This window comes from Gallus gallus, chromosome 2, assembly GCF_016699485.2.
Source record: "Gallus gallus isolate bGalGal1 chromosome 2, bGalGal1.mat.broiler.GRCg7b, whole genome shotgun sequence".
Lineage (NCBI taxonomy): Eukaryota > Metazoa > Chordata > Aves > Galliformes > Phasianidae > Gallus > Gallus gallus.
The window spans coordinates 123,953,464-123,978,064 of record NC_052533.1 but is presented as its reverse complement, the minus strand read 5'-3'; the positions used below and the strand labels follow the sequence as shown (position 1 = coordinate 123,978,064).

The window sequence follows — 24,601 nt, the reverse complement described above, 5'->3', positions numbered from 1 at the left end:
ATCTCAAAGGTCCCTTCCAACCCAAACCATTATATGATTCTATTACACAGATTAAGATTCCACCAAAATAACATTCCTGATTCACTTCTCTGATAGGGAAAGTGCGCAGTCCCAGCCGAGCAGTGCACACCTCGCTGGGGTGGGCCGAGCCCTCTCCGTGCCGCCGCGCATGCCCGCCGGAGGCGGCTGTACCGGCTATGCCGTCCGCCCGCCGCCATACGGCACTCTTTGCTCTCGCTGCACTGCCGGGCGCAGTAGCCGGGTGGGCGGCAAACACCGGCTTTTCGTTCCCGGCCCGGCAGCCGGCTGGGTGAGGAGCACCGAGGAACCACAGCTCGTCACCGCGGAGCTCCCGCCGTCCTCAGGATGTGGAAGCTGGTGCCCGCCGCAGGACCAGGTGAGGGCAGTGCGGGCCTGGGGCCCTTCCACGCTTCTCCCGCGCCTGTGCTCGGGCCGGCCCCTACCACCTCCTCCTTGGGAAGCTGGCTCATCTAGAGGCTCGACTTTCGGTTTCCATTCCGGTACTGGGCAGGGCTCCCTTTTTTACTAGAACCCTGATCACGGAGGCCGTGCCCTGTTATCCTTGCTGGCGATGGGGCAGACGTGCCCTGTTAGCTTTGCTGGCGATGTGTCCCAGCGTTGCTGCCTCCAGCGGAGTCAGCGCGGTGCTGCCCTGCGGGACCTGAATTGCCGAGCCCAGAGGCAGAGGATGCTCAGTCTCTCCTTTTAGGAATGATGTCTGACTTTTATACTGATGTTTCAGGGACCAAGTGTTGAACTTGAAATGTTGTCTTGTTTCTTGAACGCAGTTTTGGGACAGTCATCACTTCACCATTGTTCCTCAGTTTCTTTATCCATAGGAGTTTTGGTTTATTGATCGACTTCAATGATGGGTATTTCATAATGCAGAAGCAGCTTTTTCACTTGAATGCTTTCTCTTGTATTAGAATTTCATCTCTAATTCATTCATTTTTATCAAGAAAAACTTCTGAATCACTGCTCGTAGGTGACCTATGCCTTTTGGATGTCTTCAAGCCATGCACTCTTAAGTGATCTAGATGACAAAAAGCTACAGCATAGGTCAGAGACCAAACTTACTATGTATCTGTTTGTTTACAGTGCAGATCTTTCAGCATTCTTTAGGGAGATGTTTTTGTCTGAAACACTTAAATTAGACCTTAAGTTATATAGCTTAAGTTATGTACCTGTAAAGTTTGTGTTTTGTGTACTTCTTCTAAGAAGAAGTAATACGAGATAAAATAAATAAGGTATTAGTACAGATATGTAGTACCACCAGTTTTGTCACTGCTTGCTTTTTAAATTATGAAATGCTATCCTTTCATAACAGATAGGAAGAAACAGGTTTTGTCTATAAATTAAATGCATGATTCTGATCAGGCTAATAAATAATACGTGACAAGGTATAGACAAGGATTAGATACTTTACAAACTTCTGAATTGATCCTAAGTACTTTGGGTGTTTTGGAGTTTCTTGTAAATTGATATTTTTCTGTCTCTTGTTGATTTTCAGGAGAGCCATTTCGACTTTTAGTTGGTACCGAATATGTTGTTGGACGCAAAAATTGTGCTTTTTTAATTCAAGATGATCAGTCAATCAGTCGAAGTCATGCAGTTCTGACAGTAAGTCGTCCTGAAACAACCCATGTAAGTAGCCAGCATTTTACTGCATTAAAAATACGCAACATTGTTAACTCAGAATACCATGACTGTACAGGTGGAGTAGAACCATTGAACTTTTCTTAGTCTTTTCTTAGTCTTGATTTTGTTTTTCCCCTGGGTTGCATGATGGTACTGAAAAGTCCACTGACATAGTTCTTATGGTCCAAGTTCCTATTTAGGCATTCCTTTTGTCTCGGAGTGAAAGTTGATTAGAAATTTGTATTAAAGTAACCAAAACAGGAAAATCATGCAATTACATTTCAGTTTGTAGAAGAACTTTAGAACTTGGTTCTGGGAAGTGCTTCTGTTTTATTACCGCAGGCTAGGTTCTGGAATGTGTGTTTCACTCCACATCATTAATTCTCTATTTGATTAGGGGAATGTGGAAAAGAAAAATGTTCCAAGTATAATCAGCAGGCAGCACTTTAGTGTCAATTACATTGTATATTTAGTACATTTAGTATAAATTACCTGTTTCTGATCAACTACCAAAGCTTATTTATGTATATTTTCAGAGCCAGTCTGTTTCAGTCCCCGTGTTAACAATAAAAGACACCTCCAAGTATGGTACTTTTGTTAATGGATCAAAATTGAGTGGCGCTTCAAGGTCTTTGCAGTCTGGAGACAGAGTAAATTTTGGAGTCTTCGAGAGCAAGTTTAGGTAAGAAGTACTTAGACTGATAATAAACTACTAAGTGGAAAATAACAGCTTTCAAAGAGTGATTTAGCACATCATACAACTTGCTAAGGGAATTTACCTGTTGAGTTTTTAGAAAGCAGAGGAAACAAATAATACTTCCCTGTCTTCTGCATCCTGCTTCTGAAGCCCTTTTTTAGTACATATTTTTATAATAATTCATTTTGAAGTGATTTTTACTTATTAAGAAAAATGTAGTTTATTTACCGTTGGTGTTTTAAAATATGTGTCACATCATGATTTCCATGATTGATATGATTATATATTTTCTTCTCTGTAGCCTACACCAAATCAAATCATAGAGTTTGATATTCTGTACTTCTAAATGGACAATTACCAATAACAATAGGTGTGTGCTCAAGTGTAAAAGCAGTCTCAGAAAAAAGTTTCTTGAGCTTGCTTTCTACAGAACTCATGTCTTTCAAATACTAATCTGTTAATGAACTGTTCTGTTGAGCATACTTTTTGCTTTTGGAAATACATGCTGGATTTCATCCTATATTTCTGGTTCTCAAACTTTGCAGTGTTCTTCAAGCACTGATTCTGAGTGGTGTCTATCCTCTTTCTTGAGATCAAAAGTCTCAAGAATAAACGTTTGAAACATCGGATCAAAATTCTGCTTATTTTTCTCAATAAAAATCAGTTATTTACTTTAATGGGGAAATTTTGAAGCACAGTCTTTGATCTCTGTAAGAATTACAGGGGTCTGTTTATTTATTGGAATTCCCTGTGAGACAGAAGTGATTCATAAGACAGCTTTATTCATCATAATGCTACCACAATTACTAAAGCATTTCTCTTTTACTTGTTCTTTGCAGAGTGGAATACGAATCTTTAGTTGTCTGCTCCTCATGTTTAGATGTTGCTCAGAAAACTGCTTTAAATGAAGCCATCCAGCAGCTTGGAGGGCTTGTTGTGAATGAATGGACAAAAGAATGTACTCACCTTATAATGGAGTCAGTCAAAGTTACTGTTAAGGTATGTTGAGTTTTCATGTATTGACCAGGTTGGTTTGACTTTTTTTTTTCCTGCTAATGAAATTAAATTCTAGACCTGTTCAAGACTGTGGCAAAGCTTTGTTTTATTTTAGCTAGACAGCATTTTCTTCTGTGAAGTCAACTCTTCCAACTTCATGAAGAGATGCATGTTGGAGGGAATAAATTGAAAATAATAATTAAAAAAAATGTTTAAGGGAGAGAGTGAGAAGAGGATGGGGACAGAAAGGTATCTTTCTGGCCCAAATGCCATTTTAAAATGAAGTAAAAATAGAACAGGAGAAAAAGTATTTGAAAATTAAGAGGTGTAGAGAAATGAAGAAGAATCTTTTTTTCCTCCCTCTCAGCGTTGCTGTAGCATTTGTGGGAAATCCTGTCATTAAAAAAGATGGCCTTATTGGTTGGTTGGTTGTTTTGTGTGTGCAGTTCTTCTCTTTTTTTTGTTTTTCTGGTCTTTCTTTTACTACTTAGTTAAATTTCTCACTGATTCGGTTCCACTGTTCATGAATATATTGACCCTCCTCCCACTGTACTGTAGCTCCCTCTCCTGTGCTGGCCATGCCTTTCATACAGCGGTACAGTAATTAGGATCAGAGAGCTTACCTGGAGGAAAAGCTAGCATCAGCCTACTGTACTGGGATGGTTAGAAAAGAACAACAAACAAAAAAAAATCATTCTCTTTTGGTGAGAGCCTGTGCAATTTTTTTTCTTTTTGATTATGGCACTTCATATCTAAGTTAATAGAAACATTAAAGTTTACATTGTTCCAGTTGTGTAAAATTTGTATAATCAGGCAGTATTTGCTTAGATTTTAATCATTCTAAGTATTTGCCTAATGTAGAGGCTTGATGTATTCTGTTGTTTTTTTTTTTCCATTTTTACTGATGTTTTCTACTTTCAAATGAAGGACAGAGTTTTTAGTAGTACTCATCTTGCTTGTCACCATCTTTTAGTTTTTTATGTTAACTTTCAGATAGTTTCATAGAAGTGCGCTTTATCTGGGGAGAATGTTTAGCCTTTACAATTTCGAGTTCACTGGTTATAGCCAGTATAACTGTACAAATTGAGTATTAATGTTTATTTAGTCTCTTTGCAGACAAAAAGAAACAAAAAGACGATCAACCAACCAACCAAAACAACAACAGCAACAACATACTATGATCGCTTTGTGTATTGGAGCTTTAGTTCTCATGAAGGCTGTTGCTGATTTTTCATTAGTTGCTGTATACAGTTTCAGAGCTTTGGTCAAGACAGCAGCTAAAAGCTGTGCTGTTAGAAGTAAAACTGACGTTTTTTTTTCCCATAGCAAAATCAAGTACAGTTATATTTGTGTGATGTTGTTCACATCCCACAGATGTGGTTTGATGTGTACAGATGTCTGTGTGATCTAAGATATTATAAAGCTACAGTCAGTTGAACCATATTCTAGTTAGGCTTTTTTTGTATGTTAAATATGTATTTTATCTCTTCTCAGACAATATGTGCTTTGATTTGTGGACGACCAATTGTAAAACCAGAGTTTTTTAGTGAATTAATGAAAGCTGTTCAGTCCAGGCAACAATTGCCAACTCCTGAAAGGTAAGCATTGCTTTCAGTGTCACAGAATTAATTTTATGTGAGTTAGATTATCAAATAATTGCACACTTATCTGCTGATACTTGGCAGAATGTGTGAATTACAGTAGCTTTATTTATGGAAGAATGCCTACCATTTTAATCTTTAGCAATTTTCTTCTCATATCTAGACTCAAAACGTGAGCTCTTGGATTTGATTATATGCTTAGAGATGTTACTAGCTCTAGACAGGAACTTGTTTTTGAAGAGGTTGCTATAGCAATCTCTATGGTGATATGTTTGAAGCACTACTGAAACTCTTGGGAGTTGATAGATTAAAATGAAGAAAATTAGATTTGTGGGAAAGACACCGTATTAACCTTATTTCATTATAAAAAATGTATTTCTCCCAGTGAAAGGTTAGGTTATGAGTTTAGTCATAGAATTGCAAAATCCTTTAGACTGGATAAGACCTTCAAGATTATGAAGTCCAACCATCATTCCAACCTGACCTGCCAGGTCCCATCACTAAAACATGTCCCTCAGTGCTACATCTGCCTGTCTCTTGAATATCTCCAGGATTGGGGATTCCACCTCTTTGCTGGGCTGCCTGATACAATACTTGAACACTCAGTGAAAAAAGTTACTTCTAATGTCCAATCTAAAGTTCCCTTGACACATCTTGAGATCAGTTTTTTGCATTCTGTCACTTGTCACATGAGAAAAGAGCTTGTAAGTTTTGATCAAAGCAGGTTAACTTGACCAAAATAACAGATTTTTCTGTTCTTTTGAGAGACTGAGACTAATGTGAGTCTTCACTGTGTGAGAATCAAATACTGTTAAAATAATTAGAAAGGTGTACTTTTACTATGGAATAAATAATTGCCATTTTGGTCACTCTGTGACCTTTTGGACCTTTGAAATAAATGATAGCTATTTGGTAATTCTGTGATCCATGTAGAAAAGTATGAAATAATCCCTTTATTGTATGAGAGAATTTCATCTGAGCCCGTACGGCTATTATTTGTACCTTGAACAGGTACGTTTGTTAATTGTGTACATAAACCTTGAGGAATTAATTGGAAGAACATAAGAACAAGGGTCATTCAAAATTAACTGTAATTATTTTAGTGTGCTCTGGCCTATCATCATTGGATTATGGATATGAGTGCAGTAGAAAATGTTCAGGCTTATTGTGTTCCACCTTAATTATGCAAATATTCTCAGAATTTGAGGAAAGTGATTTTAATGTTTACAGATGTTGAAAATACCAATGTAATGCATACTATTTTCAGGGACTTAAAGATTTCAGAATTTCATGGATTATGTTTCTTGCTTAAAATCTGATAATCTTTGCTAGGAAAAGAAAATTTTTCTAACATATACGCTTGTATATATGTACACATGTGTATGTGTAATTTCTTGAGCTGTTAAATCAAATTCTGGGATTGTGTTTCAGCAGTCAGGATGTGTAATCATTGATCAGGATAATTATAAGTCATTGTAAGCTCTGCCAGAGCACATGGACAAACTGTGCACCAATGGTCTCACTCCTTTTGAGCATATGCCTTTACCGTGTTGTGCTAAGTTTGCTGTAGTAGGGAATGTGTGGCTCTGAGAGCCTGTAAATACTGTTGCATTATCAGTAAAATGCTTGTCTTTATTCTAGAGACATTTTTGATGGTAAATGCATGTTGTCATTAACTAGAGCTGAGATCACAGATCACAAAGGTTAGAACTTCAGATTCGGCTTTCACTTCTAATCTGAGGCCCAAGCACAGTGTTGTTTTCCTTGTACTGGACAAACACTAAGAAGCTGCAGAGTCGATCAGTTCAGTTCTCTATGCCACCAGCAAAAAAAGTGTACTTATTTTCTGTCACATTAATGGGCTGTCACATAGCATGGTAGAACACGATGTTCACTGTCCAATATAAGAGAAACAGGAGTGGCTGTCCCAAGTGAAGGGTAGCGGAAGCAATATGTACGGGCAAGCACAGAATGAGATAGCAATTTAGTTTGTCAGTATTGTTAAGTGGAGAATGTAGATGTAGTTGATGTTTTGAGATTGGAAGGTTGAATACTTTCCAGAAATTGTTCTTTTACTTACTGAGATTGGAAGTGTTGGTCTAAGCTTAGATAATGAGAAATAAGAAGTTCTGTTTTCTCTTAATCCCTTGAAGAAATATTTATATAAATAGCTTGAACAGAAACAAAGCAGTGAAGTATTTTAACTTCCCAGCTTAAAGCTGAAACAGAAGGGTCTATCAATCAGTACTGATAGAAAAATCTCAATTTTGTAACTTTAATGTTTGGTTTTTACAGCTTTTATCCTTCAGTTGATGAGCCTGCCATTGGTATTGATAACATGGATTTATCTGGACATCCTGAAAGGAAAAAAATATTCAGTGGAAAAACTTTTGTATTTCTGACTGCCAAGCAGGTAACTGGGCTTTACACTGCAAAGATGCTGGGGGACAGCTAAGCATATATTCTGCTTTCTCTGGATCCAGACTCATTCTGGGTCCATCAGGAAAGATTTCTGTGTATTTTATCTTTTTACAAGACAACAACCTAATTAAGATGAAATGCAGGAGTAGAAACAGAACACATCACTTCTGCGTTAATACATGAGCTACGAGATTTGTGCTGATAGGTTAGCATACTTCTCAATGTACTGTATTTTAAGATTGTTTTAATTGCATTCTTTTCTTAGCACAAGAAACTGGGTCCAGCAGTTATTCTTGGAGGAGGAGAAGCAAAACTGATGACGGAGGAAAGAAAGGAAACTTCTTTACTGGTTTCTCCTGAAGTTTGTGTTGTTGATGTTGGGGTGACAAACTCTCAGATCCTAGGATCTGAGTCCATGAGAAACCGGACTGATTCCATTCTGGCTGTCTTGGAAAGGTGAATAGTTGTTCTCTTGCACAGAGTGGGGATTGCTTTAGAATTTCTGCAGTGATTTTAGTCATTGTATTTGCATGCGTATGAATGCACTAGTATACGTAGATGGGCATTGTTTTAAGTTCATAGCACAGTAACTAAAATTTCTCGAAGCAGGAAAGACAGGATTTGGCAGTTAGGGATTTGGGTGGTGTTTTGGAGGTTCTTCGAAATCAGAGTTAATTAAGTTAATTAAGTTAAAAATGAACGTATTCTAAAAATGGGGGATATATCATCATCGATTATTTTTTCAACAGCGATACATATTTCATACTTTTCATGAAGTACAGGACATTTTGAGGCCATGTGTCTCATTGCTGGCTATCTAGTTGCAGATGTTGACTGTGAAAGGCAGCTTGTGTTCTATATATTTTGTTTTTCAGAGAGAGTGCAGGCTACCTGTTTTGTAGATGATAGTATTTTTATTGTACTTTAATAAACGATCAAAGAAAACATAATCCCAAACCTTAACTTAATAGTTAAGTGTAGTCACCATGAATTTCCCTGCTAAACAGAGAAAACATCTATATTCAAGCTCGTCTCATGGCTATAGTACAGTAGCGATGTCTGATGAACATTTCGTATCTTGACATATATGTGCTTGTTTGCCTCTTCAGCTTTGAATCTATATTGATAAACTTATTTTTATGTGTCGACTTTCTGTATGTTAACAGCAACAATCTCAGGGCTATTCCTGAAGCAGAAATTGGATTGGCAGTTATCTTCATGTCTACAGAAATATACTGCAACCCCCAGAGGCAGCCTGATAACAAAGGTGATTGGAAGAAGGGTAGTAGTAAGTTAACAGCAATAAAGAAGTAGCGTTTCTTTTTGTACAGGGTATCAAGTAGTAATGCCAAGGTTCTTTTATTTTGCGATACCACTGAAGCAGAATTACGCTGCATGAAAAATGTGTGCAAATCTGAAAAGATAAATGCTTTCTCAACAGTTTGCTATAAGCTACATTGAAAACAATGTGACCTATAGGTGTAGAATTAAAGTTAAAAAAAAAAAAAAAATCTAAAGTCAAATAACTGCATCCCTTTTTGCACTTTTAACATTTCAAGGAAGGATACTTTAAAACAGTGTTCTGAAGTTGGTAGTTTTAGTAGGTGCTAAATCAATGTGTATAGTAGTTGTGAATTCCAAGCTATTTTCTCTTTTATGAAGGGACTGGGGTAATGAGTTAATAGGTTGATGTTAGAAATCTAGAGAATAAGAACTAAATTAGTTTGTTAAGACTTGCTTTCTTTGCACATAGAAGAATTTGCTTTAGGGAAATCTGCCCCCACCTCCACTTCCAGTTCAAAATCAAACCTAATCTTAAAGCAACAAGTCCAGGCAGTGAGGCAGCATTGCCACATTTGCTGAAGTAACAGTATGGGGAGTGTACGTTTCATGTTTTGCCTTGAAGCATAAGTTATATTTACCAATAGAACAGCAGTGAAAGTCTTTGGGAGACAGATTTCATATTTTTTGGTCTAATTTTCCTTTCATGCTGCTTTCAAAGTTGTTAGAATGGAGTTTGTTACACATAATTCTGACAATTTCGTAGAATAATTTTGGGTTCTATTCTTTTCTACAAAGTGACAGATCAGGTAGAAAATCCTACAACTTAGTTTTGGGGTTTTTTTGTTTGTTTGTTTGCTTGTTTTTTAACTCAATAGACACCATGAATTTGTCTTTACATATAAGAGCATTTGCTATGCAAAAAATGTATTTTGAAGAGAGAAAGATGTGGCAGCAGTACTGGCAGAGGACTGATAAATGTTTTGATTGACTAGAGTTCTTGTATGAATGGTTTATATGTAGTCTGTTGTCTATCCAGAGAAGTTTAGGAAACAACATAAAATAAATGGATTCTCACATTAAATTTAATGCTATTAACGCAGCAGGCAGCTAAATAAATTAGAAATACTGAGTCTTGTTTTCCTGTCTGAATGATTCAGTTAGGTGAAAGTTAAATTACATCATTAATTTATGTTAAAAGTCTATCTATATTATTTTAAGCTAGCTATGTTTGCAGTTTATTTGTCAAGAGGGACCAAATTTAGAGGATATTAGAAACTTTCATGTACGTGTTGCAAATCACAGGGATTATAAACAAGACCTCTTTCTCCAATCTTGGCTCAGCAGTGAATGTCAAGATACTAATACCTTGCTCATTTAACCTGTAGTAATCTTGTAAAATTGTATAAGATGTGGAAGCTCAAGAAGGAAGCCTAGATGTTCCTGTAGGTTATTCCTCTAATGATTACAGTGGCAGGAAAAAATACATACCTAAAACGTGTCATCCGAAAGGATAATGCTGGCATAGACTTATCAGAATGACATGCATGAAAATTGTAAGGGACTGAGTGGTACGTTGTATTAAAAAAAAAAAAAAAGTAATAATAATAAATATCTAGAAGGACAATGTGACATATATGTTAAAATAGTGGACCTTAGTATCCTTTGTCTTAGAGAAGACAAAGAGAAGTGAAAGGGCAAACAATATAGAAGATGGTGTATATGCATTTCTTTTGGTTCTACGGGACAGTAATGCAAGTAAGTAAACAGAGCAGCAAGCAGTTTTTTAAGGCACTCCTTTGATGACCTAGTTATGGCCAGTTGGCCAAAGAAGTTTATTCTGAGATATTTTGATAGCAAACAGGAGTAGAGTACTTTTAGGGATAGTCCCTAGGATAATGATTGTTTTAACAGATCATTATAAAAAAAGTAAATGTAAACAGATGGTGGACTTTGTGCTCTGACAGTTTGGCATAAAATATGCATTGCCTGATTTATATATTATGACCGTAAAAGTAATTTCCCATAGTACTTCATTCTTATTTAAGCAAAGTTCTGTTTCTAAATTCAGCGGAATATTTAACCAAAACCAAACCCTAGAATTTAGTCATTTAGAACCTGGTTTCTTCTAGTTGGATTTTTGTTTGTTTGTTTGCTTTGACTAAATCTACATGATTTTTTTTTTAAATCAAAACTGTGTGAATAGGCTCCCCAGGGAGGTGGTTGAGTCACCATCTCTGAATGTGTTTAAAAACCATTTGGATGTGGTGCTCAGGGACATGATGTAGCAGAGGGTTGTTAGAGTTAGGATAGTATGGTTAGGTTGTGGTTGGACTTGATGATCTGTTTAAGGTCTTTTCCAACCTGAGCAATTCTATGATTCTATGAATACCATTTTCCAAGTCTCACCTGATTAGTTAAGGTGGTTGTATGATATTACATGCGAAGAAAAACACTGGATATTAATCTTTTGATTCTTCTCTTGTGTTGATCTTGCAGCTGTAACTGCAAGTACCGCATCAAAAGTGAGGCCAGTGAGTTCTCAGAGTTCGACTGTGGATGAAACAATAATGCCAACTGCTGCCGCAGATTACAGTACATTAAATGTAGCTGATACGGAAATAGAAGAGCAGACATGGTAAAGTATGCATGGAAATAGTTTCTGAGCTAAAACTTGCAAATAAAGCACTCTTTTGTGGTAGAGGAAGTTCATCAGTGCCGTGGACAAAGGCACACTATGTTCAAAATGGCACTTAGTAAATTGCTGTCAACTGTCTGCAGTGAGCTAATTTCTGCTTTCAAGTGATAAGTAACAATATGGATTAATAAACAGGAATGTAGATGTTGCGTATCTGACTCAATTGTATTCAAGAGTTTTTAAGCCATTTTGTGATAATGAAAAGTAAATACTATAGCAGATTTTACAGCATCAGTTGTTAGCATAAATGCATTGTTTAGGAGTATATTCAAAGTACAAGTGAATTTTTAAAAAGCAGTATTATGCAGCAGTGTATCTCTGCGGTAAATTTTGTGTGTTCACCTAATACATATTTTTTCTCTCTGCTGTAGTATGGAGATAGAGAGGACAACTTCCCAGACAACGAGGAGAGAAAAAGTGGCTTTCCAGCAAGCTGCTGTAAGGGAGAACCCTAGCACAAGCGGCACTGCAAATGCAGGAACGTTGATATCTAGAGTGAACAGAACATCTGGGTTTAGTCAAAAAAATCATCCGCACTCTCCATCTAAAATTTTGGAAGTTGATAAACCTAGAGAGTGCACTCCACGTCAGCAGTCTAATTCAATTACAAATTACTTCCATGTAGCTAGGAAAAGGTAGGTTTTTGACATTGCTTTTCTTATTGTTATGTTATTGCTGTTCCTGCATAGCTCAAGTGGTGTACGTTTTATTCAAAGCAGAGTTAATAAAAAGCTTCTGAAAAGGGAAAGTTATTTCTCAAGAGTATTTATGTTCAAACTTCACAGTGCCATCATTGAGACCTCAGGAAGCTGTTATGTTGCTGATGCAGCTAATCATATTCAAAGACATTTTTGTAATTTATTTTTTATTTTGTAATTACTTTATGGCTAAGGGAAAGAGCTGAAGAAGGAGAAGAAACATCTGTATCCAAACAAACAAAACTGGAGAAAAAGCCATTGCCTGTTTCCGAGTGCACCGAATCCTCAGCTTCATCAGCATGGAATAGTGAAAAAGAACAGCATGGAAAGGGAAATAACATCCAGCTTGGAAGGGAAAGTGGTGAACTGGCAAGTGATAAAACTGACATTAAAATTACTTTTAGTGAAAATCCTGCACCAAAGAAAAGAAAGGAGTTAGATGATGTATCTGAAGATGTAGAGACGCTAGAGACGGTGTTTGAAAGCAGAGACCTAGACTGGGAAGAGCAAACAGCAAATGGTGACCAGGAAGCTCAAAGCAATAAACGAAAGAAGAGATGTTTGGAAACCAAAGGCAGCAGAACGGAAGAAGGAAATACAAAGCAGAGAGAGGAGAATGAAATGCTGGTAAGTTACTTTCTTCTTGCATGCCTGATCTTGAAGTTTATGACAGTGTTTGAAGGAAGCAGATGGCTTCTTTAAGTATAAGGAAGGTTGTTCATACATTGCAGTTTTACACCCATCTATTTTCTTCTTTTTTTTTTTTTCATTTTAACATTGTTTCCTTGTGAACTGAAAACTGCTTGCATTCTGATGTTTTTCCTCTCTTTTTGATCCAAGTAGTGCTAGCAGAATGGCAGAATATATTAGTGGTCCAGTAACTTCTCATAGCATGCATTGTTGCGTTAATTGTAATGTTAATATAGATGCTAAAATAATATGCAATTATATAATGAATTTCCTGAAGAAACCTTATGGTGACCTCTTCTGTTGGGTACTGCTGTGGTGTTCAACATCTTTCAAGTCAGAATTTCTAGATGTGACATGTGGAAGATAATTAGAATTCCTGCACGAGGCAATTCAAACCCTAAATACCCATTAAAAATAAATAGTGCCACTAAGCAGTATATACAGAATGCCTGGTTAAGTATGGACAGGCTCAATGTCACATTTTAGAAAGCAGTTCAGAAGTTTTGAAACCATACCACTTGAAAAAAGAGCCAGGTGGCAAAATGTGTTTAATGTTTGGCATCTGGTTACCAAATACTAACTTCAACTCCAGATGTTCCAAAATGTCAGCCTTCAGATTTGTGTAGCTTCATCGTAGTGTAAACACACTCATTCCATATTCATTCCCCAGTTTGCAAATTGATGAGCCCTGCGAACTTTAACTTAAATTTTAATCTAAAGGGTACATAATTTTAAAAGCATATTGCAGTTCAGTTTATTTTTTTTTAATCTAAACATTCATATTTAATTGACAATGGTTATTACCCTGTGAGGAGCTGAAACAGGAGTTAGACTAGAGAAGAGGAAGAAAATACATTATATTCATCATGTAGTAGCTTATAATTCATTCTATCAATTCTCTCTTTTTTCAGTGTAAGATATTTTTCTAAGACAAATGTAGAAAAACAGCCACTTTATTGGGAGGAGGGAACTAAACCAAACTAAAACAGTAACAAGAAAAAGGAAAAGATTGCTCTTCTATTTTAAAAATTTTAGAGGTCACTGTCCAGCCAATTCTTACACAGTCCAAGCAGTGTTTAAATGTCATAAGAAATAAATGCACAATTGAGTGGCTGGAATTTGCAAGACAGCATTATCAATCATGCATCCAATCATACATACCAGCTTAATGCTTTTCTGATACTTGAAATTGCTTCTGAGGTGTCTGAATTTTGAGCTTCGGTATAATTTTATAAACCTTCTTTTAATGTTTATAGCTGGCACATTTTTAAAGACAAGGAAGTAATCTAATTATGCAGTTGTTGCTTTGTTATTTTGTTTGGTTTATACTGTTAGAGAGGAAGTACTTTCTCTTGGGTCTGACTGTACTGAGAGGCTGAAATGGTTTCTTGGAATAGTCTTTGGAGGTTTTTTATGATCTGAGAAGTTTTGCTCATCTGATATTGTAGAGTCATAAGGGAAGAAAAGTTCTTATGTATAACTAAATTGTTCTTTTATTATCTTAACTATGCATACTACATTTTTGGTGAGGAAAAAGTCTTCTAATACATGTGGATGCCCCCTCCCTGGAATCACTCAAGGCCAGGCTGGATGGGGCTGTGAGCAACCTGGTCTAGAGGGAGGTGTCCCTGCCTATAGCAGGGGGTTGGAATGAAATGATCTTAAAGATGCCTCCCAACCCAAACCATTCTATGATTCTGTGATTAATTAAGACTTATTTTCTTCAGATAAATTATATTTTCTGTGAAATAGGAGGGTTCATGATAAAGCCCCACAGGCACATTACCTGTTTTCTTAAGCATAGAAGCACTTTGCTTGTCTGACAAGACAGATAATGTGGATAACTGACTTAAAATCTATGGGGTACATAAAGCTGACCTGATTTTCTTCAACCATTGAAAGCCATTTAGAAGAAGCAAAACAGATTTAACCTTTGAGATGAAAGCAACCAACAGAATGCTTTCCTGTCCTAGCAGTGAAATTTACTTTCTACACGTGCACACTTTAATGAAATTGAAAATGCTACTGTTTATTGTGTTCATAAGCTTTTAAAGTATTTTGTAGAATGTGGCAGAACTTTGAAGACATGCACAAAACATTTGTTACTTGTATAAGGAAGAAAAACACGTCAGCAAAAAATCCTCATTTATAACCCAAACCAGATTTATTACGGTGTACATAAAACCATACGATTTTCTAAGTATAGCATGCTTCATTACAATTTATTTTCTATGTATTTATATTGATCTAAACATGCTTATTCCACAATAAAAGGCAGAAGTGATTTTATCTAACTGTCACTATAATTTACGTTTAATTCCAACCTTTAATCAATAGAGAAAAGAAGAAGTTGGATCAGTTCTGACTCTGGAAGACAAAAGCAAGATCAAGGAAGAATCATCAGTCTCGATAAGAAACAAATTAATTGTGAGTTTCAAACCTTGAGAATCATTAAGAAAATACACAAAAATTTTGCTGTTAAGAACATGATACTGGGAGATCATAATTCAAGATAAGGAAACTCTAGAGATAGAACTCCTGAAAGTAATCATGTGTAAATTTGAATAGTATGGACCACCTTACTGACTCTGTAAAGGCAGAACTGTAGTTTGTGTTTATATAAAGTTGTTTTTTATGGATATTTAAGGTGACTGTTATTACAGAAGCCTAGTGTAATTGTATTAACTTTTCAATGTCATTAATACTGGTACAGATGTTTATGTTAGTTAACTACTTAAAGACCAGACAAGAATGGGATCTCCTTGGCTGCTCTCAAGAGGTCAGAACTAAAATGAAACTAAAATGGACCATTGGGAAAACAGATATAACATACACTGGCTAATAGTAAATAGCATACTGTTATAGGTGAGATTACTGTGGAAGGATAAATTATTGAATGAGGGGAGAAAGGAGAATAGCTGGGAATGGTGGTGCGTCAGAAATTGAAAGATTCCGTAGAGAGAAGAGTGTAGTTAGTCCACAAGCAGCAGGATCAGGATTTTATTTTATTTTTTTTTAGCATGGGTATGCAGTACAATTCAAGAATAGGGAATCCACTGTGCAAGGATAACGATGTGCAGGGTCATCTTAGGTTAAGGAACTTATATTACAATGAAATAGCAGTGCTGTATCTGGGCTAGAGCTGTCCCTTAAGATATTTTAAGTCTGTGTACTTGTCTTCCACCCAGACTTCATTTTATCTACACAGATCTAACCCCAAGGTGCAAAGTATGCATGCAGATTTGCTGACAAATGAGTGTTTGCATGTACAAGATAAAGTTGTTTCATTTATCAGATTCAGTTTATTGTGACAAAATTGGTCTAAAACTAAATCTGTAGGCTAGAATTGAGCCAAAGGCATTCAACATATTCTTTCTTGGAGCTTCTGTTAGAATAAACAATGTTTATTCTGTTAGATTGAACAATTAAATTAGTCCAGGCTTGAGGCAGAGTGGAGGAGAGAAGTAATTCTTAGATAATAGCTTCATTGCAAAAAAAAAGTATATATATCCTAGTAAAATGAGGTGAACTAATCCCATGATTATGACTGCAGTTTTTAATAATCCTGTGCTTTCAGCAGATGTAAATACGGGAGAAATAAATTCACATAGCATCAGTCTCTGATGCTAGTATATGAGAAGGCTATGAGAGATACATCTTATGTCATTTTATATGCTAAAAGTGCTCCATTCTTTTTCTTCCCATATAAGAACCACAACAAACTTGAAGATGACTCCAGCCGTCTTCCTAGCAAACTTCTGTTGACTGAGTTTCGATCACTGGTTGTCAGCTGTCCAAGATCAAACAGCCCAACTATGAGAAATACCAAATGCAGGGGACAGAACAATTTCAAAACGTTCAGAAAGGTGTGTATTTGAAATGGTCACAAGATGGCACTGTTTAAAATGTTTGGAAGTATTTTCTTAGTGCTGTAGAAATGTTCCTTACTGCTGTAGAAAAAATATCCTGAATATTTTTTTTAATTGTTACCAACCACAGAAAACTAAACAGCTGTGGTATCATACTATATTATTAACAAGTATTTTCCTAACTGACCAGTTAGGTTGATAAAGGTTCTTTAGATCCTCATAATTTCTTCCAAGCTGCCACTTATTCTAAGTCGCTAAGCGATGCCCAACATAACCTTGGTAAAAGCGTAACTTGAGGTTGTACCTCCAAAAGTTTGCAATTAAACTTCTCCAAAGAACATATGCTGATTCTGAATCTTGCATTTTAGAAAATAACTTTTGCATTTCTAAATGGAACTGAAATTAGTATCTAACTTTTGTAAGACTGTTGCTTGCTTGGCTCCTGAGGATAACTTTAAGAAAATTCTTAGTGTCCAGTGTAAAAGTACCTCTTTGTATTAAAAATAAGTAAATATATATTTGTATATATGTCATAAATATTTCTAGTATGAGGATATATGGTTCAAGATCACTGCAATTGCATTTCACTAAAATATAATAATGTTCATCAAATAATGAAGCTTTCAGCTATCTGTGAGTAAGCTGTCATTTTGGAAAATATTTTAAATTTCTGATAGTATTTTTGTTGCCATCCTTCTGTAATAGATGTTTATATATTTTGATGTAAAATAGATTATCAGTAAAAATCAGTTAATAATGTTTTCAGATTTCATTTTATGTATATTTATTCAGCCATTTTTTGTTTCCTTTGGCAGAAGGAGGAACTCAATAGCTTGCAAGAAATACTTTTTTCCCTTCAGTCTCATTTAAGTATAATGTCTGATGAATGTTATTCAAAGAAAGACTGACTTTCATTGCTGACCTTTTTCCTGCATCACGCTTGCCTTGCATTGTAATTTTAAGAATTTATTGTCTCCAGGTCCCTTACCCAGGGGCAGGACAACTTCCATACATAATTGGAGGATCAGATTTGGTTGCTCACCAAGCTAGAAAGAATTCAGAACTAGAAGAATGGTTAAGAGAAGAATTGGAGGTAAGGAATTTTTTCGCAAAGATGAGCAAAAGCAAAACTTCACTCCTGGAAGTGGTCATACCGACCTGTGGTCATTTGTGAAATACTTGGAAATTGTACTTTTGAAATAAAGCTCAGCCAATTAGCTGTGACACGTGCATTAGAAAAGTTACTGAAAGCCAGAGGTCAGAGATAAGGCTCGGTTTTGGGGTTTTTTTTGCTGATAATTTGAATGCATTTTACATTAAGAATTCATATAATCAGTAATAATGATTTAAATCAAGATCAGTAACAGGAAAGAGGGATTTTTTATGTTTTTTAGTAACTAAAATAAGCAGGATGATAAGTTGTGGTTCCTACAAATGTGACAGAGAGGCAGGAAGAACTTCTGTGTAGTAATCTTTGTTTAAATTATTACAATGTGCAGTTGATATTCTGTGTTCTCTTGAACAGAACAGAAAATACCTGAGTAAAATTCTGTTGCAGTGTACTAAGAAATTCACTGGGAAGTTTTATACTTTTTTCCCCTTTTTACACAGAAGTTACATTTTTATCCCAGCACTTCACCAGAACGTTCATTTTCCAGTACTTTCCAGCCTTGACTAATGAAATATATTATCCATCATGACCTTAAGTTTGCATGGAAAAAAATGTGTTAGTCCTTAATATACAATGTTGAAAAATCTTATTTTGTCAGGAGCAGAATCGACGTGCAAGAGAAGAATCGCTTGCTGATGATCTCTTTAGGTAAGACGTTCATGTTTATGTTTAGAAAAGGTGTATCTTTCATCACATCTTTCTTTTTTTTTTCTTTTTTTGGACAAATGCCAGTTCTGCAAAAGGCTATTTCTTTGCCTGTTCTTTTTGAAGTCTCATGTATTCCCATGTATGGAATTACACTCAAGGTAACTTGCAATTACAACTCTCAGTTGGTTTTTTTTATGCTTTAAACTTCCACTTTTCTTCAGAATTACCATAATATTTTAATAAGAACATTCTTAAATGAGAACGTTGCTGTTTCCTGTCTCATGTCTTAGTCCTGTGTGGAGCCAGAAGTTGAACTTTTGGTGATCATTTTGGGTCCCTTTCAGCTCCTTAGGATATTGCGTGATTCTCTGATTGATTATTCACAAAGGCTGGAAGAGATTTCCATAGTCAAGCTCTGTGCCGTTAGTATTTGCCTGATGAAACAGTTTGGTGTTAGATTTAAGTCGGTCATCTGAATTCTTGAGGAACAGTTCTGGAGTTTGACTTAGTGCTAGCCATGGTACTTGTCTGTCTTGTGCTGAGGGAACTAAAGCAATGGAATGATATTTCTGTGAAAGAAGTGATCATCAGAATGATCTTGTGTAACCTTTGAGGTAATGACTCCCAAAAACTTATCAACATATAAATAGATTTAAATGTTATATTTCCTTTGTTTTTTGGCATAATTCATTGTATTTACCTCTAAAATACGTCAGTGGTTTTCTTCCATTAACCCTTGTTTCAGTTGTTGATCACTTCTCATCTCTCTTTTGAAAGAGTATGGAAAATCATCTTATTCAATTGATTTCTTGTCTGGTCACTTTCAACTCTAATCTTATTTCAATGATTTATAACTGCTTTCCAGCTGTTCTAGACCAAGTTTGCTATTTTATCCAGGTTTTATGTCTGCAGTACATTTAAATGCATGACAATTACAAATACATTTATAAAAATAGATGGTGCAGCTTGATTGCTGTACTAGAAAATTAACTGATCCAAAATGTCTTGATTAATTTGAACCTTTCAAAAGCAGTGGGAGCTTAGATAATTCACGTGCATTCATGCTTAGAACAGTTTTGACCTTAGCTCCAATTTTTTTGGGATAGTGGCATGTACTGAAGTTTCCAAAAATACTAAAACACGTAGTTCAATGTTCAGCAGATCGTAACCTACTTCTAATTTTGTCCTTAATTCTGAGCAAAACTGGTTGGTGTGATGCTAATGTTAACAGCTGCAATTTCCCCTGAAAATTGCATTTGAAGATGAAATTAGAAACAGTCGTGCTTCAAGGTAAAGATGAGTTGGAAAGAAAATCTTTACCTTCATCTACTTCTGATTCAGTACAGAGAGAAACAGAGGAGGAAGGGAAGGAAATATCTTTCTGCTAAGACTACAAATAAATGGATTATACTTGGTAACACCCCTTTGTGCCCTTCGTTCCCTTTTCCCGGCAAGGTCTTTTGTTTCTTTGTATGTTCGTGACAGCATTGGAACCTCTGTAGCTTTCTTTCTGGTTCAAGCCACAGGCACTGTAGAGTTTCCTTTCTCAGATGCTGTTTGATTTCATTCTGTTTGGAAAACATCATCCAGGATTCATTTATCATGAAAAATGGCTGAAGGTGAGATGGGGGGTTAAATAGAAAGGTGTCCGTGATGGTCAGCATCAGCTTCTCCATAGACAGTCACAGATGGTGGAGTCACCGAGCCTGGTGGTGTTCAAAGAGCGTTTGGATGTTGTGTTGAGGGACATGGTTTAGCGAGAACCATTGGTGAAGGGCGGATGGTTGGACTGGATGATCCTGTGGGTCTTTTCCAACCTTAGCGATTCTATGATTCTATGGGGTTGAAGCTGGAACCCTGCCGTCTTAACACCATGGAATGTCTCCTCTGGTTTTATCTGTTCTTCAAGACCTCCAAATATGTTTCAGTGTCCAGGACATCCTTAAATGTCACAATTGATTTGTAACAATTTTGTAGCAATGAAGTCAAATGAGATTGAGTGTAAGGGTATCATTTTGGTTAGCAAAGTTTTAATTATTTTCTTATTTTTATGTGAAGAAGCAAGAAACTACTGTGTGTCTTCTGACCTGCCATGCATTTAACAAGTACTAACAACTGTACATTTTGGTAGAAAAGTGTAGATTGTGAAGAAGGTGGTGTTTGTCCAAATGACTGTCAAAATGACATCATACTGAGTATCAACACGTGTACAAACCATTCAGAAAAACTTACCACATTAACAACTTGTGTTGTTCATGAATTGTTAATAATAGAGTGTTGTTTTCAAAGGATACACATTTCATGTGTTAGAGCAGTGACTTCTATAATAGCTCTGTAGTTATATGGTGATGTAATTTGGCTCAGAAGTTGTGACATTTTCCTGCCTAAGCAAAAAAAGTCCTGATGAATGAGCTGAGAATTAGTGGAAGTAAAACTGCCTGATCATGTGTTGTGTCCATATGTTATTCACGCATGAGTACAAAGCATATCAGAATTTCAAAGAAGTGACATAGGATTTGGGGAGGTGAAGCACAAATGGAGAAAAAGAGGGCCAAGGGGTATAGCACAGGAAAATCATAAACATATTGCTCTAACTCAGAAAACTATTTCTTATCCAAAAAGTAGATATTAGTAACTAAAAGTCAATCAGAAGCTGTATAAAGTAGAAGATAAAACAGGGAACTGCTGTATGGGAGTAGGAGGCAACAGAAGGATTTTTGCTGAATGAGTTTTGGCCAAATGTAGATTGCTGTGAATGTACAGTACTCTTCCACCCCCAGACTCTGGATTTTGCAGGGTGTCTCAAAGGCATATCAATACGTTACAGGCTTGGAGAATCTTGCTTATGTGTGGGATAGATAGAAAGATTTTGAGTAGCTAGGAAAGGAGCCAGGAAGGGTGTTACCTGTAGCTCATGGACCGGTTTAAATTCTGCATTCTTCAGTCAAATTTTAGCAACTGTAGTTAATCACAGAAGTGCAGTCTGGGAAAGGACTGAATGCTGCCCAATCCCTTGTTATGAATGTATAATCATTTGCATTGCATTCTTATATTTAAAATTCATGGAGCCGTACTTATTTGTGACTTCTTTTTTGTTGCAGATATGATCCTAATGTGAAGAGGAGAAGATAAATTGTGACCTGAATTTACAGCAATTCTGTATCAAAATCTGCTTTCTGCTCCACTGATATGTTTGCTGGTTACAGCATGTAATATATACACATGTATGACTGTCTGAGCTATCTGTTATTGTATGACTTGTTTTTAAATATTGGTTTTATTACAGAAAAAGAGAAGTTTGTTTCAAGGATTGTATATTTAAGACCTTAACATTTTTGTGTCAGAGTAATGCTTAGGAAAATACCACATGTATTTAGGATTTAATTTCAGGCAGCTTCTTTCTAATGTTTACTTGTCAATACTATTGGAAGGGGAAGGGGAAGGGGATGGGAAGAAAAGAAGATCACGCTTTTTTATTTCTAGAAAGGCCTTGTTAATTAATTAGCTTTTGTACATTATCACTTCTGCCTTATGGTGAAAGTTTTTGAAGAGTGCATAATCAAGAGAAAGAAGTTAAACCAAACTGTAAGTATTTCTTATTTACTCAGGCACAAATTTAATATTAATCAACTCCAGCTTCTTCCTGTTCTTGAAGTTGGTAACAACAAATTATTTATAGATAGACACCAATTTTTTGTGATGGCAAATATTGAAACAAATCTTAGTATTAAAAAAATGAGAGATCTTGCCCCATTATCAGTATTCAGATAGTCGATATTTGTTTGAACATCCTACAGCTGGGCTAGAAACAGTCCTGTAAACTCAGGAAAATTTTACAATAGCAACAAGCAGTTCAGTTTTGTTTTCTGTTTCTTTGAGAGGGGAGAGAGGCAAAGGTTGTTTCTTTCTTCACCTATTTCGTTTCCTTTGCAAATAGGAAAGAACTGTGTTTGAAAATAGCTGTTGTTTCTTCCTTACACAAATTGTTCTTGAAAAGCTACATGATGACAATCATGTTACAGGAGCTTATATACTTTCCTATAGCATCACATGAAAATCAGCCTTAGTAATTCCTCCAAAGTATAACTTCGTAAATTGTTTTCATTTGCAGTAGGACTTGAGACAGATGGGGAGGAAGACTAGATTTGATGATTTCCACAAGTACAATGATGAGACTTGTGTTAGATTTTTTTTTTTTTTAATGCAATAAAACATTGTAGTTAAGGGAATTGGATGTAGGTCTTGTGCTAACTGATAATTGCAAAGTGCTGTTCCTTTCAAGGGACGTGGTCAGTTCTACTTTCTGAGCTACTCAGGATATTTTATATATAAGATTCATTTAACAGAAAAGAAGTATGCTTCAGGTTGAGAAGCGTGAACCACTCCCCTCTTTGAGCTGACAGTTACTACTCATTATTTTCAGTAAAATAGAGAATTTAGCTTTACTCCATTCTCCATTTATCTGTCAGTAGGAAACAGCTGTCCAAATACTGTTTGTAGAGACTTATCCCCGGTTTTTAGGACTGTAGGAGCTTTTCCATCAACGAGAGAAGAAAAAAGTTGAAAATTCCAGATCAGAGAGTGGCAGGGAAACCACGTGAATGCTGTTGCTATTTGAAATAACATCAGTTATCTGGTCTTGAAGATTCAGGCCAAGAGAATCCAAAGGAGCTGGTCTCAAGAGGGAGAAAAGGAAGTTAATTGAATTCTTGAGCACTTTTTCAGGGATATTGTCTTAAGAGTTAGGAATCCATTAAGAGACTTAAGTGTAGCTAATGCCTAATCATGGTAGCCGTCTCAGTGGTTCATTAAGTAGAGCAAGTATTAGTGCTACTGTTCTAAAAGATTTTGGAGCTGGAAATAAATCAGCTTTTCTTCCTCATACTTAAGTTCAGCTCAGAAAGCTTTGAAGTTGCTCACTTACATAAAGCTATGATGAAGATGGATAGTAGTTCTATCACTGTTTATAAGATGGTAGGATCCTTTTTCTTATGTGATGTGAATGAATCTTTAACAAAGCTAGTTTCTTTTGACAGAGCTCAGAATGCGCAGGCCAGGTGAATTGGGCTATTTCAAACCACTGCGTCATGTTTGAACTCTGAAGAATAACACCCCAAGATCTATGTATGTCAGTAGCAATTATCCTGAATTCAGCAGATAGCCATAAGGTATGTTGGTACTGTAATTTGCATCACGAGCAGGGTCAGATCTCGTCCACCCACCACCTTTAATGGTTCTTCAGCTGTTGAAGTATTTGCTGGAGGAGATGTACTTAATACTATTTGCTGTACTCTCAAGGTGAGTTTTTCTCATCTCAAAATTTTCACGTTTTTATATTTAAAGCTCTCAGATCCACTAGGACAGAGTCCTTGCAGACTGCTGAGGATGACCTTTTTGATGGTAGCTACTAAGCAGAATATCAATGGACAAGATCCTTCAGAAAGGTTGTGTTTACCTTTGTAAATAATCAATAGAAAAAAACATTTCTCTTGAGAAGCTCTTAATAAAACATACCATGGGCCTTATAAAAGAATGTAAAAGCCAAGTCTTCTGCTACTGACACTGCAACTTGAGCAGCCCTAGAGGCACAGCTGAGACCACTCTCAGTTCCCATTATATCCAGTTCCCTAGGCAGTAGATGTAGCAGCCTTGATTCTTTTTTTTCAGTTTATTATCATAGAACTGATAGACTCACCCATCATGGGATTAGGTGAGCTCCTAAATAGAAGCACTTGGAAGGTTCTTCATAAACCTTGAGATGTTTTCTCTGTGCCAACATTTCTCTGCAGTCTTTCACAGGCAGCTGTGAAACTACATTTTTATTGTGAAAGGTGGCTGTGGGAATACTCACTTCCTTGTTTCTCCCACTGTATTAGAAATTACTGCTGCTGCTTTGGGGCTGCAATTCTCTCCTTGGGGAGATTTGTACTCACACATTTCATTTCCTTCATTTCCCTGCATCATATCTCTATATAGAGTGACTTCGCCTGAATGGTAGCCATTTACTGAGCATTGTGTAGTTCAGAACTGCTGCTGCTGCATGCTTTGGTTTTAAAGATGGTTTCTGCCCTGTGCTTTCAATATTCAGATGAACAGTCTTTTTTTTCCTCTTAGTGAACTTGTATAGGGTTAACTTAGAATCTGCAACTAAAAAAAACATTTGCTAACCTAA

The 24,601-nt window shown here is 36.3% G+C and overlaps 1 protein-coding gene across 4 annotated transcripts; it reads left to right on the top strand.

The window, feature by feature from the left end:
- The first annotated feature begins 184 nt into the window (after positions 1 to 184).
- Positions 185 to 24,601, top strand: NBN (nibrin). Of its 4 annotated transcripts, none has more exons than NM_204337.2 (16): positions 185 to 397; positions 1,532 to 1,665; positions 2,196 to 2,341; positions 3,196 to 3,355; positions 4,847 to 4,950; positions 7,249 to 7,366; positions 7,640 to 7,830; positions 8,541 to 8,641; positions 11,155 to 11,293; positions 11,725 to 11,988; positions 12,246 to 12,678; positions 15,079 to 15,168; positions 16,452 to 16,607; positions 17,590 to 17,703; positions 18,380 to 18,429; positions 21,531 to 24,601. In NM_204337.2, the coding sequence occupies exons 1-16, from the start codon at positions 367 to 369 to the stop codon at positions 21,559 to 21,561; spliced, it is 2,262 nt and encodes a 753-aa protein (NP_989668.2). In that variant the 5' UTR covers positions 185 to 366; the 3' UTR covers positions 21,562 to 24,601. The 4 variants fall into 4 exon arrangements, with proteins under 4 accessions (NP_989668.2, XP_015138250.2, XP_015138248.2 ...); XM_015282764.4 differs by having other exon boundaries at positions 189 to 397; positions 8,541 to 8,662; positions 15,079 to 15,150; XM_015282762.4 differs by having other exon boundaries at positions 189 to 397; positions 8,541 to 8,662.

Bases quoted from the DNA above. Each gene is read 5' to 3' on its own strand.
- NBN (XM_015282762.4), top strand. From the start codon at position 367: ATGTGGAAGCTGGTGCCCGCCGCAGGACCAG. The intron at 11,294-11,724 runs GTAAAGTATGCA...TCTCTGCTGTAG, and splicing joins GAAATAGAAGAGCAGACATG to TATGGAGATAGAGAGGACAA. The intron at 11,989-12,245 runs GTAGGTTTTTGA...TTTATGGCTAAG, and splicing joins TTCCATGTAGCTAGGAAAAG to GGAAAGAGCTGAAGAAGGAG.